This window comes from Raphanus sativus, chromosome 9, assembly GCF_000801105.2.
Source record: "Raphanus sativus cultivar WK10039 chromosome 9, ASM80110v3, whole genome shotgun sequence".
Taxonomy (NCBI): domain Eukaryota; kingdom Viridiplantae; phylum Streptophyta; class Magnoliopsida; order Brassicales; family Brassicaceae; genus Raphanus; species Raphanus sativus.
In genome coordinates, this window is record NC_079519.1 from 9,715,379 (window position 1) to 9,729,509 (window position 14,131).

General features: G+C 35.9%; 2 protein-coding genes and 1 non-coding gene across 3 annotated transcripts; 2 read left to right on the forward strand and 1 right to left on the reverse strand.

Moving 5' to 3' along the window:
- The first annotated feature begins 3,117 nt into the window (after positions 1-3,117).
- LOC108820794 (protein yippee-like At5g53940) lies at positions 3,118-4,620 on the forward strand. The gene is made up of 5 exons (XM_018593798.2): positions 3,118-3,258; positions 3,843-3,886; positions 4,050-4,158; positions 4,258-4,313; positions 4,395-4,620. The coding sequence occupies exons 1-5, from the start codon at positions 3,163-3,165 to the stop codon at positions 4,468-4,470; spliced, it is 381 nt and encodes a 126-aa protein (XP_018449300.2). The 5' UTR covers positions 3,118-3,162; the 3' UTR covers positions 4,471-4,620.
- Positions 4,621-5,994: 1,374 nt separating this feature from the next.
- On the reverse strand, positions 5,995-6,101 carry LOC130500472 (small nucleolar RNA R71). Its single transcript, XR_008939096.1, has one exon. It is a non-coding gene; the product is annotated as a small nucleolar RNA R71 (small nucleolar RNA).
- A 4,693-nt stretch (positions 6,102-10,794) lies between these two features.
- On the forward strand, positions 10,795-11,724 carry LOC108836338 (uncharacterized). Its single transcript, XM_018609503.2, has one exon. It carries the CDS (start codon positions 10,795-10,797, stop codon positions 11,722-11,724), a length of 930 nt encoding a protein of 309 aa, XP_018465005.2.
- Positions 11,725-14,131: the final 2,407 nt, after the last annotated feature.

Here is a 14,131-nt window from a genome sequence, read left to right on the forward strand (position 1 = left end):
ATACAGATAATATCTATCTTATTAAAGCTGAAATACAATTTCGGTGTGTTTGGATACTTGGATAAGAGTATTAAAAAAATTTGGTGTGTTTGGTTACTTGGATAGCATTTATAAAGAATAAATTTGTTTGGAAACTTGGATTATAGTTAAAAAAATTGTTGGAAACTTGGATTGTAGTAAAAAAATTGTTTGGAAACTTGGATTGTATTTTTATTAAAAAAATATCTCTATCCAAATAAAATCAGCAAATCCATTTAAACTTCCTACATTTTAGGAAACCACTAATTGATTATATATGTTTTCGTGATACACAATATTTTTTCCCTAGATTTTTAAATTAAATAAATATCATTTGAATATTATAAATATCGTAGGAGGTTCGAGTTGTATCATTTTCGGTACGGGTTGGTTTGTAGCAACCTAAAAATATATCAATAAACTTTCATTTTAAATATGGCAGTAATAAATAATTTATATATTAAACTGAATTAATATATAAATATGTTATATTGCTATGTAAATAATTGTTTATAGATTCTTTAGTTGACTAATTTTTGATATAGCTTATATTGAAAGAAATTTATTTTAAAAAATTATATGAGCTGAAGAAAAAACGATATAAAAGTACTGTACATTTGAATTCAAAATCATTTCTTTTAACAACAATTAGACAAATATGTTGAATTGTATACAAATTACAATGTAAATATTTAATTAATATAGAAATATGTCACATTGTTTAAACAAAATATCAATGTAAAAGTATTGTACAGTTATATTTTAAAATCATTTATTTTAACAATAAGCCAAATAAATATATTGATTGAAAAGAGAATAAAATAAAGTCAGAGAAACACATAGTTTACCAGAGGTACTCTAATATGTCGAATTTATTATAAAGAAGTTTTAATAAGATAAATACATTCAATAATTACAAACAAATAATATTTTTCATAAAAGTGAAAAATAATATCCGCGCTTCCGAAGTGCAGGTCAAAATCTAGTATTGTATTATTAGTAATCTGTCGTATAGTATTATATGTTAGTAGATGTATTATTAATAATCTATCTTATAGTATAATATGCTAGTGGATGTGTCTAGCTTATAGTAAAATATATGCAATATAAGAAAACATGCGTAGTAGATATAATAATAAGGTAAGAAGTAAAAAACTTTGGTAATAGTTGATATTAATTATTTATAAAAAGACATGTCTAATAATAAATAGATTAATATAGCATTAATTACATAAGGTCCAACTTTAAAATCCACGTAGAAGAAGTTGTAATGTTTCTGTTTTAATAAGATAGACTAGGTAAAGACCCGTGCCTTGCACGGGGTGAGTTATTTATATAAAATATTTTTACATATTTCATAAACATTACACATTTTATATTAAAAACTTAGATGCTAACAATTTTTTTTTAAAGTATGTCATATATTTTCTGTCCCTCAAAATATAAAAATTATCATGGAAATAGCACAATATACCTCACGTTCTTGAGCATACTTTGCGTAGTCGAACATTGAAATCATTATCATAAGTGATATTTATATATTACGCATATAAAAATGGCTAGACAAAAAGACTTGGATTATTAAGATCTCTTATATAGAACGTGATGTGTTTGATTTTATTAATAAGACCAAGATTTGTCCAAGCTGAATATGGACTTAGAAAATCCAAATTGTTTGGCCTCCTTAATTGAATAAATTTTAGGTTGGCCCTAATGTTTTTAGAAAAAAATAAGTGGCCCTGATCCATTTTGTTGATATTTGTCGGTAATAAACAAAATCACTTACTCATCTCCACAAATTGAATAATTTTAGAAAAAGGATTACGGCTCAATCTAAAAACATCTCTCTCTTCGTTCTAAACTAATTCCTTCTACAATTTATAGTGTAAAGGTCAACCGTGGTATTAATAACGAAAGATTTTATAATAAAGACATTGGTGTAAATTTGACACAGAATATGGCATGTAAAATTTCGCATATTAATGGTACACGTTATATAATGTACCATTAATATTTTTCAGTGAGCAAATGATTTAAATATAATACTATGAGTTAATGAAAACTTCCTTTTCCACTTCCAAGTTTTGAAAGGTTTGTAATTCTTGCCGTGGAAAAAGTTTGATATTTATCAGTCAAATATAAGCTGCCTAATATGAGTATTATATTAAATTGCTATGAACTAAGACTGAATAGAGAGAATATTCACTCTAATGACAATATTGATTAAGTGACCGAGCCAAAACAGTGTAAGTACCAATGACACGTGAATATTAACCTGGTAAAATCGTGTACCACACGACTAACTCTGATACAGTCATAGATCAAAACCAACTCAAATGGAATATAACTTGAGCAAACAGTTGATTGAAATCCTTGCTTTGATTGAAAATATATAATATTGTTTAAAATTATACTAAGAAATACTCTTGTACGTGTGCAACTGATTAGAACGAAAACAACCCATAAGAATTGTGTTTTCGTTTTACCAGTTGGGCAGTACTCTGCTAGGCCACATTTATCTATGACTGTACTTTGCCATAACAACTGATTTTAGGTTTTTCTTCTGGTTATAAAATGTTTCGCAGCCGTTAAAGTTTCAAAAATGATAGATTTTTAAGTGCTGGTCTTTCCGGTTCAGGTAATGGAAGAGTTTTTCTGCAGGTTAGATAATAGACTATACGTTTTTTTTTCTTTTTTGATCAGAATCATCATGTGTTTAAAAGCACATGGAAATTAGAATAAACCAAACGATATGCAGGTTACATTTTTATTTACATAAAAGTTATACCAATGGCATTGTTTGTAATTACTCTAGGGATAAATGGGTACATATAAAAAGAGGCTGAGGAGAGCTCTTATGTTGACACCTCACCAAAATAGCATATTTGAAAATATATTACACTTTAAAGGTTTTTTTTATATTTTGCTTCTCTTTTAATAGTAAAGGGATAATCAATAGGAAAAGTCAACAAAAGCAACATAAGAATTTTGATCAAAAAAAAAAAGCAACATAAGAATTTTCTTGACGGGGAAAACTTTAAAATGAGCCCAATAAAGGCCCAATATATCACTTATAAGGCCTCTTGGTTCGTAAGTGACTGGTAAGAAACAAAACAGAGACGAGAGAGAAAGAAGAGAGCAAGAATGGGAAGGATATTCACGGTGGAGCTTGAGGGAAGATCTTACAGATGCAGGTTCTGCAGAACCCATCTCGCTCTCCCCGATGATCTTATCTCCAAGGTACTACTTTCATCTCTCCTCCTTCCAAACTTAAAATAGTAGATAATTCACTAGTTCACATCTTTACTTAAATTATAAATCATTTCTTCAGCTTGTTAGTTCGATTCCTATTTGTAGCATAGCTCCTTGGTGAATTATTTGTGGAAGCACTCTATATAGGTTTCTTAGATTAGCAACTAAGTCTTCATTCCTCTCCAAAAATATGAATTGCAAAAGAAATGAAGAAAAGCTTTATTTAGTTACTGATATAAATTTTTAAGTTTAGTATTTTTCTTCTGGGATTAAAGTATGAAGATTGGAGAATTAAACTTATACTTTACGATACAACATATACTTTACTAGATTTGTTATTACAGGAACTTATACTCAAACTCTTGTGTCATTAGAAAGAAGGTTTTTATCATTTGACCAACAAAAAAAAAAAAGAAAGAAGGTTTATCATTAAAATATGAGAAACTGAAGCAGTTATAGCTTATGGTATATTTTTTTTTAAAGTGCATGTTGTGCTTTTGAATATATCCATTTGGAGTGTAAACCTTGTTCTGCGTCACTGACTCATCTTTTTTTTTTTTGTGTGTGTGCAGTCTTTCCATTGCCGCAGAGGAAAGGCTTACCTGTTTAATCGTTCGTAAGTACAAACTTCTTTGATATTATTATGTACTTGTTCTGTTTCTTCAATGTCAAGCTGTGTAAAGTTTCACTTGACTATTTAACAATAATGTCAGGCTTAAGCTTTCTTTTTTTTAGCTCTCTAATGCAAGTCTTTATGCAACGAGTTTGGATATATGTAGAGTGAACATAAGTATGGGTCCTTTAGAGGAAAGAATGATGCTTTCTGGTATGCACACTGTTGCTGATATTTTCTGTTGCTGTTGCGGACAGAATGTTGGTTGGAAATATGTAAATCTCTCACCTAACTCTAACTCTTTCTTGTTAGTCTCACTACCACGTTTCTTGGGAGTTACTCATTTTTGGTTCTTGTTTTTTTTTTTTTTGTAGGAATCAGCGCATGAGAAAGCTCAGAAGTACAAAGAAGGGAAATTTGTTCTGGAAAGGTAACATCTTTCTCTTCTGAAAGTCCACACAATTTTAGCCATAAACTCTGTTTTTTATTGCAATCAATTTTGCTTTTATAGGGGAAGGATCGTGGATGAAATCGATTTATCAACAGAGGTTTACATCGATACTCCAAGCGACACAGAAGATTCTTGAATGTTAGCTTTAGATTCTTACCTTCCTTAGTTCCTTGTGTGTGTGTGTGTGGGGAATAATGTTCGTCAAGATCAGAGCTTGTTAGTGTAAAATATGTAGCATGAGGTTTATAAAAGGATGTGTTTGAGAATGAAGTTGTTGTGTTGTTTATTGTCTCAAAGACCCTCAAAGAGTTAGTTCCTTGATGGGGTCTCTTTGTTTTTTACCTTTTTTTTTCTTCTGTAAAAACTCATCCAAGAGGTTGAGTAAGTGCTTTGTGATGTCTTGCATATTTGCATTGTTTTAACCATTTATTCATAAGCATTTTCATCATATAGAATATAATTTAGACATGTTTAGGTTGCATTTTGCATGCATAAGTCTCTATTAGGTACTGGAGTGCCAAGTGAGGTTATTGGAGACATTTGAATGCACTTGGAGCTCAAAAGATGTGAAAAGGAGAATGATTGGACGAGAGGAGCCTGGAGCGACCTGCAGAGGTCGCTGTGAGACCTCGCTCCAGCCGGAGCGACCTTGACGATCAAAGCTGGAGCGACCACTCCAAGTCGCTCGGCTTTACACGGCTCGAAAACGAAGAAAATGCCTCCGGAGCGACCCCTCGCATCGACCACCCGAGGTCGCTCCCGAAGCCCAGAGCGACCTCTCGGAGCGACTGGCCGAGGTCGCTCCGCGTTATCAGTGCACAATTTTTATTATTTTCAAGGACTTTTTTGCAATTTATTGTGCACGTTTTTGCACTGAAAAACCTAATGTTTAAGTATTCTTTGTAGCCACCATTGGCAGACTATCATTTGACTTAGGAGTCTAGAAACTCCTAACATCAAATTGGCGCTGTTGCCAAATTCTAAGTTTGATTTGAACATTGAGATTTAGTCATTTGCTTGAGACTAAGTCATTTTTATTTTTGTAAGTTACTGATTCTCTTCTTCACTCTTTGTGATTTTCAGGTGTATGAACTTGAGGAGCAAGGGTACATCAAACCTTGTTCCAAGAGCCGAAGACATCAGAGCTTTAGAGAGAGAGTGTGCTAGAAAGAAAAGACAAGAAGAGCAACAGGCTCAACTGCAGCCACTGGAAGCTGCAATGGAAGAACAACAAAATCCTCAGAACCCCAATGGAGTCAACAATGTTCCACTACAAGGACCTCAACAGCGACCAGCTCGCCCCATTGGCACTTATGACCGCCCCAACATCCACGGTCCTAGACCGGGAATCCGAACCCCGGCTGTGACTGCTAACAACTTTGAGATCAAGTCAGGGCTGCTCAACTGCATAGAGAACAACAAGTATCATGGTCTGGCTGTGGAGGACCCATTTGATCACTTGGATAAGTTTGACAGCTACTGTGGTATGTCAAAGACTAATGGTGTGTCAGAGGATGCCTTAAAGCTCAAGCTATTCCCTTTCTCTTTGGGGGATAAGGCACGTCAGTGGGAGAAGTCTCTACCAAGTGACTCCATCACCACTTGGGAAGACTGCAAAAGGGCATTCTTGGAGAAGTTCTTCTCTACCTCAAGAACTGCTAAGTTGAGGAATGAGATCTCCAGCTTTCAACAGAAGAACTTGGAAGGATTCAGTGAAGCTTGGGAAAGATTCAATGGTTACCAAGCTCGGTGCCCACACCATAGATTTTCTAAGGAGAGCTTGCTGAGCACATTCTACAGAGGTGCTTTTCCTAAGTACAGAGCCAGACTGGATACAGCTAGCAATGGGTTCTTTTTGGGGAGAACTGAGGAAGAGGCAGAGGCTCTGGTTGACAACATGGTTAAGAGTGATGCAGTCTACAGTGGAGACCATGACAGAAGCAGTAGAAGTGATGACAAGCAAACAAGGAATGAGATAAAGGCTCTTCAGGAGAAGATTGACAAACTCATTGCTGATAAGGCCACACAAGCGCAGGTGAACTTTGTTGGTAACCCACAACAGGAGATACCTCGTACTGTCAATGAGGTTGAGGGTTTGGAAGGGCAAGAAGAATTGTGTTTCATCAACAGTAATGGTAGCTGGTACAAGAAGGAACCCAACTTTCAGTACAACAACTACCAACATAAGCCCTATTCAAACAACCAGCAGAGTGGTTATCAGCCTCGAAACAACCAGCAGGGCAACTATCAGCCTCAGCAAAACTCCTCTCCTAGCTCCTCTGCCCCTCAACAGAGCAGCACTGATGCCTTACTGAAACAGATCTTGGAGTCTCAGACTAGAAGTGAGAAGCATGTGGGCTATGAGCTGAAGAACCTTCACTCTAAGATTGATGGGAGCTACAATGAGCTCAACAACAAATTCACCCACCTCGCTTCTTCTGTCAAGAATTTGGAGACTCAGTTTGCTTCCATGAGCACCCACCAGAATCGCCAGCCAGGATCTCTACCTGAAAAATCTGATCAAAACCCCAAAGAAGCAAAAGCTGTCACACTCAGGAGTGGTAAGCAGTTACCACCTAGAACCCTCACCAAGGATGCTGAGAAACAAGGTGAGGAGGTAGCCATCAATCTAGATGATGAAGTGGTCATTGTTGATGAGAAGACAGATGATGAGATCTTGGAGAAGATTGAGAAAGATAAGGGTAAAAGAAATGTTGGAGAAGAGAAGAAGACAACAAAAGATGGTGAATCTGCTGCTCCAGCAAGTGAGAGCTCTCCTGTCCCCCCTCCCTATGAACCAAAGCTTCCATTCCCTGGTAGATTCAAGAAGCAGCTGCTACAGAAGTACAAGGCTTTGTTTGAGAAGCAGATGAGTGAAGCTCAGGATACAATGCCCATCATTGATGCTTTCATGCTGATTCCTCAATACAGCAAACTCTTGAAAGATGTTGTAGCTGCTAAGAAGAAGGAGATGGAGGGCATGATGGTTCTGAGTCATGAGTGCAATGTCATCATTCAGAGGCTTGATGCTCCAGAGAAGCTAGAGGATCCAGGATGCTTCACACTCCCTTGTGCTCTTGGACCTATGGTATTTGAGAAATGTCTCTGCGATTTGGGAGCTAGTGTCAGCTTGATGCCTTTGTCTGTGGCAAAGAAGCTTGGCTTCACTCAATACAAGAAGTGTAGACTCTCTCTGGTGTTCGCTGATCGATCAGTGAAGTATCCTGTGGGCATCCTAGAGAACCTCCCTGTGAAGATTGGAAGGTATGAGATACCTACAGATTTTTTGGTGCTTGAAATGGGTGAGGAGGCTCAAGACCCATTGATTCTTGGAAGGCCATTCTTAGCTACAGCAGGAGCTATTGTGAATGTGAAGGAAGGAAAGATTGACCTCCATTTGGGCAAGGAGAACATCCTCCACTTTGACATCAAGGAGAGGATGAGGAACCCCACTGTATTTGGTCAAGCCTTCACCATTGAAGAGATGAATCCTCCTCCTGCTGATGATCACTTTGATGAGCTACCACCTGAGGAAGATGGGGTGTCAACTCCACTTTCTGCACCTAGTCCAGCCTGATCCAAAGGAGGCAAAGTCAAGCTAGAGACTTAAAACAAGCTCACTTGGGAGGAAGTCCCATGAGTATCCTTGTATATATTGCATTAGTATTTGCATTATCATTTTATTGCATCAAACAATGGGAAAGTGAAGTTGTGTGCAGGTATTGAGCAGAAAGTCGGACACCAGAGCGATCTCATCGCAGCGACACCTCTAGGTCGCTCCACCTGGGAGCGACATGTCCAGAGCGAGAAGCCGAGGTCGCTCGCGTCACACGCGAGTGGAAACACAGAAACCGACCTCAGAGCGATCTTCTCCCAGCGACATACCGAAGTCGCTCCAGCTGGGAGCGACTTGTCGCAGCGACGTTCACACCTCGCTCCACGGAGGGTAACACACAATCCCACTTTTCTTTGTATTTCATATTTTAATTGGGTACCTCACTCACACAGAGACTGTGTGATTTAAGTGTGGGGGAGGTACCAAGTATTTGATCATGTTTGTTTCCATGATTTTGAGTCTCATGCATTGCATATTACATTCTTATTTGCATAGAAAAATCCAAAAAAATAAAAAAATTTTGAAAAGCACAAAAAGAATCATTTAGTTGCATCATTTGCATTTTTAGGATTGAGTCTAGAAGCATATAGGTTGCATTCATGCATTAGGGGGATTTCAACCTTGTAAAGAGCTCATGCTAAGTACTGAATTTGTTGACCTTTGTAATCATGACAAGTAGCTTGAGCACCATTTGGAAAGCTTGTAAACTTCGCGCCTTGAATGCTCCTCTTGAAACTCATTTGACTGTTGATATTCTCTCTTTGAAGCAAGCTCATGTTTTAATGTCTCTTGCATATGGTCCCTTGTGTACTAAGTCATGGATATATACACTTGAGTTGTCCCATCCTTTTTACCAATCTTCTTGACAAACTCAAGTGGTACTCCACTCCCAAAACCCATACCTCCTTTTTAAACCATCATTATTTGTTGAGTGAGGCCTCTTTGGAAAGCTTTACATGTGCATAATGTTGAGAGTATTGGGAACGACAATGCTTAGTCTCCATTCTTGCTAGATTAGTCACTTTATTGTCTAGCTATAGGAAGGGGGTGAGTGTTGTGATTGTGATTTGGGAATATGAAAGGTTTGACTCTTGTGCTTAAATGATTAGTCTTTATGGGATAAGTGGAGAAGTATCTAGCTCTTATTGTGAAAAGTCTTGGCCCCCAAATATTTAAAAAAAAAAAAAAAAAATGAGAATAAAAAGGGGGCTAGCAAAGTTGTTAGGAGCTGAGATTTGTTTTAAAATTGTGAAAATCCCTTATTGATTTCAAAAAGAAAGAGTGATGTGAAAAATGTTCTTGGGATCTTTTGGTGAGAGATGTGAGTTGGGTTTGACATTGAGGAATAATTGAATATCTTGTGTGTTTGGGAAAAGGTAGAACAATGGAGATTGAGCATTGTATGCATGAGTTGATCCCTTTCTTAGATATATTATGTGCAATGTCAAAGCTACTGTGTTTTGAGAGAAAACCACCTTAAAAGATTATTTTGAACCTCTGATTTCACTTGCATTAAAGCCTTTGTCTTACCAAACCAAATGACTTGGACCAATTGACCATTTGTGAGATGTCTATTGAGTTTGCTTCATAAATGTTAGAGAGATGTGGATTTGTGGTTTGTAGATGCATGGTTAATGAGTGTAGAGATCAAAGGAGCTGAGATAGGCTTAGAGAAGTTAGAGATGGATAAAATCTTTGTTCTTGCTATTTGGTATGATTATGCAAGGTTGTTAGGTTGAGAACAAAGAATAGTTTCTTTTGGTTATGAGTCCTCATTTTCAAACTTTTTCTCCTTGGTTCTTGAAAGTTTTACTTGTGGACAAGTAAAGGACTAGTGTGGGGGAGTTGATGTCTTGCATATTTGCATTGTTTTAACCATTCATTCATAAGCATTTTCATCATATAGAATATGATTTAGACATGTTTAGGTTGCATTTTGCATGCATAAGTCTCTATTAGGTACTGGAGTGCCAAGTGAGGTTATTGGAGACATTTGGATGCACTTGGAGCTCAAAAGATGTGAAAAGGAGGATGATTGGATGAGAGGAGCCTGGAGCGACCTGCAGAGGTCGCTGTGAGACCTCGCTCCAGCCGGAGCGACCATGACGATCAAAGCTGGAGCGACCACTCCAAGTCGCTCGGCTTTACACGGCTCGAAAACGAAGAAAATGCCTCCGGAGCGACCCCTCGCAGCGACCACCCGAGGTCGCTCCCGAAGCCCAGAGCGACCTTTCGGAGCGACTGGCCGAGGTCGCTCCGCGTTATCAGTGCACGATTTTTATTATTTTCAAGGACCTTTTTGCAATTTATTGTGCACGTTTTTGCACTGAAAAACCTAATGTTTAAGTATTCTTTGTAGCCACCATTGGCAGACTATCATTTGACTTAGGAGCCTCAAAACTCCTAACATCACTTTGATCAGGTAAACTAATAAAAGAAATCACATCTGTTCTTTTTACAATTCATCAATTTACATTTTCTTGGCTAAAAAGTTATACAGGTAACCAGTTGCATAGTCACTTATCGCCTCTTCTATAACTAGCTGATGATAGAGTTGATTGACTAAATTTTGAACAGTAGTTGTAATATTTCAAGGTCGGTCCAGGAATTTCTCCCTTTCCGAAAATCAATCCTGAGGAGACCAAACATAACTACAAGAAACACATTGTGAATGAGATAGTAACAAAGATTTTACAAGTGTCGAATTGAAAAACCCGTTTGCCTTCTTAGCTTCCGATTAGTATCCAGAACTAACATGCAGACAAATTAACAACTCATGTGAGTTCAAAGATACATCATTTCTTATGGAGATGCATATCAAATTCCCTACCGGTTGCTGAGAACATGAGGAAAAGACATATGGCAAAGGAAGCTCAGTGTGCTCGGTGTAATTCTGGAACAGAATCTATCAACAATGTTCTATTTCAGTGTCCGCTAGCAAGATTGGTATGGGCTCACTCTGCAATCCCGACGCCTCAAGGTGGAATCCTAGACAACTCCCTCTACTCTAATTTGTTTCATGCGCTAAATGTGGAGAAAGAGTACCCAAAGGATGATGTTCAATCGGACTTAGTCCCATGGTTACTTTGGAGATTATGGAAGAGTAGAAATGAGTTTCTGTTTCAAGGGAAAGACTATGAGGCGATGAGTATTCTGCAAAAAGCGAAGGAGGATGCAGAGGAATGGCGTGAAAGAGCAACATGTGAAAAAAGTGAGGTAGAAACAGAGAAGACTAGCACCCCCCTAAAGTTGAATCCAAAGCAGGTTTGGAAACCTTCCCCACCCACTTGGCTTAAATGCAATTCTGATGGAGCTTGGCACAAGGATAGAGCAAACTGTGGCCTGGGATGGATATGCAAAAATAATAAAGGGAAGCTAATATGGGCAGGTGCAAGAGCAGTACCAAGGCTTGGGTCATGTATTGAGACAGAGGCAGAGGCTTTAAAATGGGCAGCAGAGACGGTGGTGAGGTTTGGTTACATCAAAGTGATCTTCGAGTCCGATTCTTTGAACCTTATTAAGATGCTAAATGGCGAGGATCAGTTCTGGCCCATTCTCCAGCCGACACTGCAGGCAATCTACCAGCTGCTGTCTCAAATTCCTGAAGTTCTACTAAGGTTCAATCCAAGAGGTGCAAACAAGGCTGCTGACAGGATAGCAAAGGAGACTTTTACATTTATGTCTAATGTCCCTAAGTTATATTCTGTAGAGCCAAATTGGTTAAAATATCATGTGAGGAATAACATTTCTTTGTATGGTGAACCAGATGGTTAATGAAAGTTGAAAGTTGAGTTAAAAAAAAAAAAACAACTCATGTTTGGTTAAACATTTGAAAACATTTTCTATAACTTGAATCACTTTCTTTAAATTTTAGATTTTTTTTGTCATCAAAACCGATTTTAGATAACTTTAAGGGTTAATTTGGAAATGACTAAAATCACAAGTATAATTAAGTAGATAACAATGATTTTGACATAATTAAGTAACTAACATTTAAGGTAAATAACATTTAAGGTGAAAATGATCCGGTTATACCTTTTATTACAGCAAGTAACCGGTGACAAATGAAATAGAGATGACGTCGAAACTAATTTATATGGTCCACGATTTAGGCACTCTGTTCATTAAGGTAAAGTTGACATTCAAAATAGTATACCATATTGATTCATAAAGTTCTATATCATATCACCAGAATAGTACAAAATAGCATTTTTATCCCAACCTATAAATACTAAACCCTATTCTAATTCCACCCCAAGCTCTTAAATACTAAACTTTAATTTCTAATTAGTAAACCCTAAATCTCAAATATACCCTAAATCTAAATAGAATAGAACAAAATATTGCATGGAATTTCTATGATATATATTGTACTATTCTATTTATACAAAGTGGTACATGTGATAGCAAGAGAGAGAACACTTTCATACCATACAGTATCCTAAATCCAACCCCAACCTAAATACTAAACCTTAAACTCCAATCACTAAACGCAAATTCAAGTGTGAAATATAATTAAAATTTATAGTATTTTCAATAAACAAACTAAAAATAATACATAATTGTGAGACTAGAATTGTGAATTAATAATTTTGTGGTCGTATTAGGGATGATGTCGATGACCAAGTAACTTCTTTTCCTCTGTGTAATTATTAATTTAATATTTTTAACTGCAAGTTTGGCCAGTTGCATGTAATGACAAAGTAAGTATTATACATAAATTGCACTCAGTGTATAAGTATACTAAGTTTTTTTGTTTAAGTCGTCTAAACTAGTTAACTTACAATTAAACTAAGGGAAATTGGATTGTATAACACTAAAAAATCCATAATTTGCGAGATAGCCAATTGACCTACCTTTTTGATACATACATTATATTTAATGTAATAATGACATTTTGTCCCTGAAACTAACCGGAAATAAAAAAAAATAAAAATTCATAATTATTAAATGTCTAAAGTTACGTAGCATAATTAGATTCACATCCTATTTTTTGGTCACTTTTGAGAAAGTAAAAGATCTTTGTCGCCGGTTTTCTCCACCTATTCGAACCCACCATTTTGCTTCACACCTTCGCCACTGTCGGCCTTCTCTGAGTTTATTCGCTTCTGAAATCCTCCCCGTCGCCATCGTCTCCAATTCCAAATCGATTACAAGAAGACTTCGGTACAGTCCAAGTGGAGAGAAGGAGCAACCCGAACCTCTTCCCTTTCACATTGGCGCTTCGTCTCACATCAGTGCTTCATCAGATACACTTATCTCTTGTGCCCGTGAATTACTTAAAGTTGATCGGAGAAGATAAACAGTTTTTGTTATTGTGTTATATTCTATTATAAGCATATAGAATAAAAATGTAAAACAAATGTGTATTTTTTATATTTTATTATGCAATATATTTTACTATACTATTTTCCATTTAATTTGATGGTTTCTAAAAAATGCTCTATTTTGTTTAGAAATATAGTTTGTAATTTTCTTAAGTTCCCACTATTGTTACATGTTTTGAACCAGTAAAATCGTATTATAATCTATATTTTATAGTTTAATATTACATAATATATTTTAATACTACATAATATTGTGTACCTTTTAAATTTTGATATTTGGGTGTGGGGTTTATATTTGGGTTAGGGTTTAGTGATTATAATTTAGGGTTTAATATTTAGAAGGTGAGACGGTATGGTTAGGATCAGCATTAACTTCTTCCATTCAATCATAGACTATATTATTTATTTATATTCATTATATTTGGGTTTAAAGTTTAGTATTTACAATTTAAGGTTGAAATGAGATTGGGATAAGGTTTAGTGTCTAGAGACTGAGTTTAGAATATGTTTAGTATTTAAAGGTTATAGATAGAGTTATAATCCTATACTATTTTGGTGATATAGAATAGAAAACTTGGTGCATATGTATGTGGTCAATAAATGTATACGTGGATGACTTCTCTTTTTTTATTTAGAATAGTATTCAGATGTTTTTGACCTTTTTGACCTTATATTCTATTAGCCACATTATTTTCTTCTACCCTTTTACCTAGTACCTATAAGTACAAAGGATAAAACCGGATAATATGAAGCTTAAATGTTAGAAACTATATTATGTCAAAATCAATGTCATTTGCCTAATTTATATTCAAAACATGGCTAGTTTATAATTAGTATTATTGAAATTTTTTATT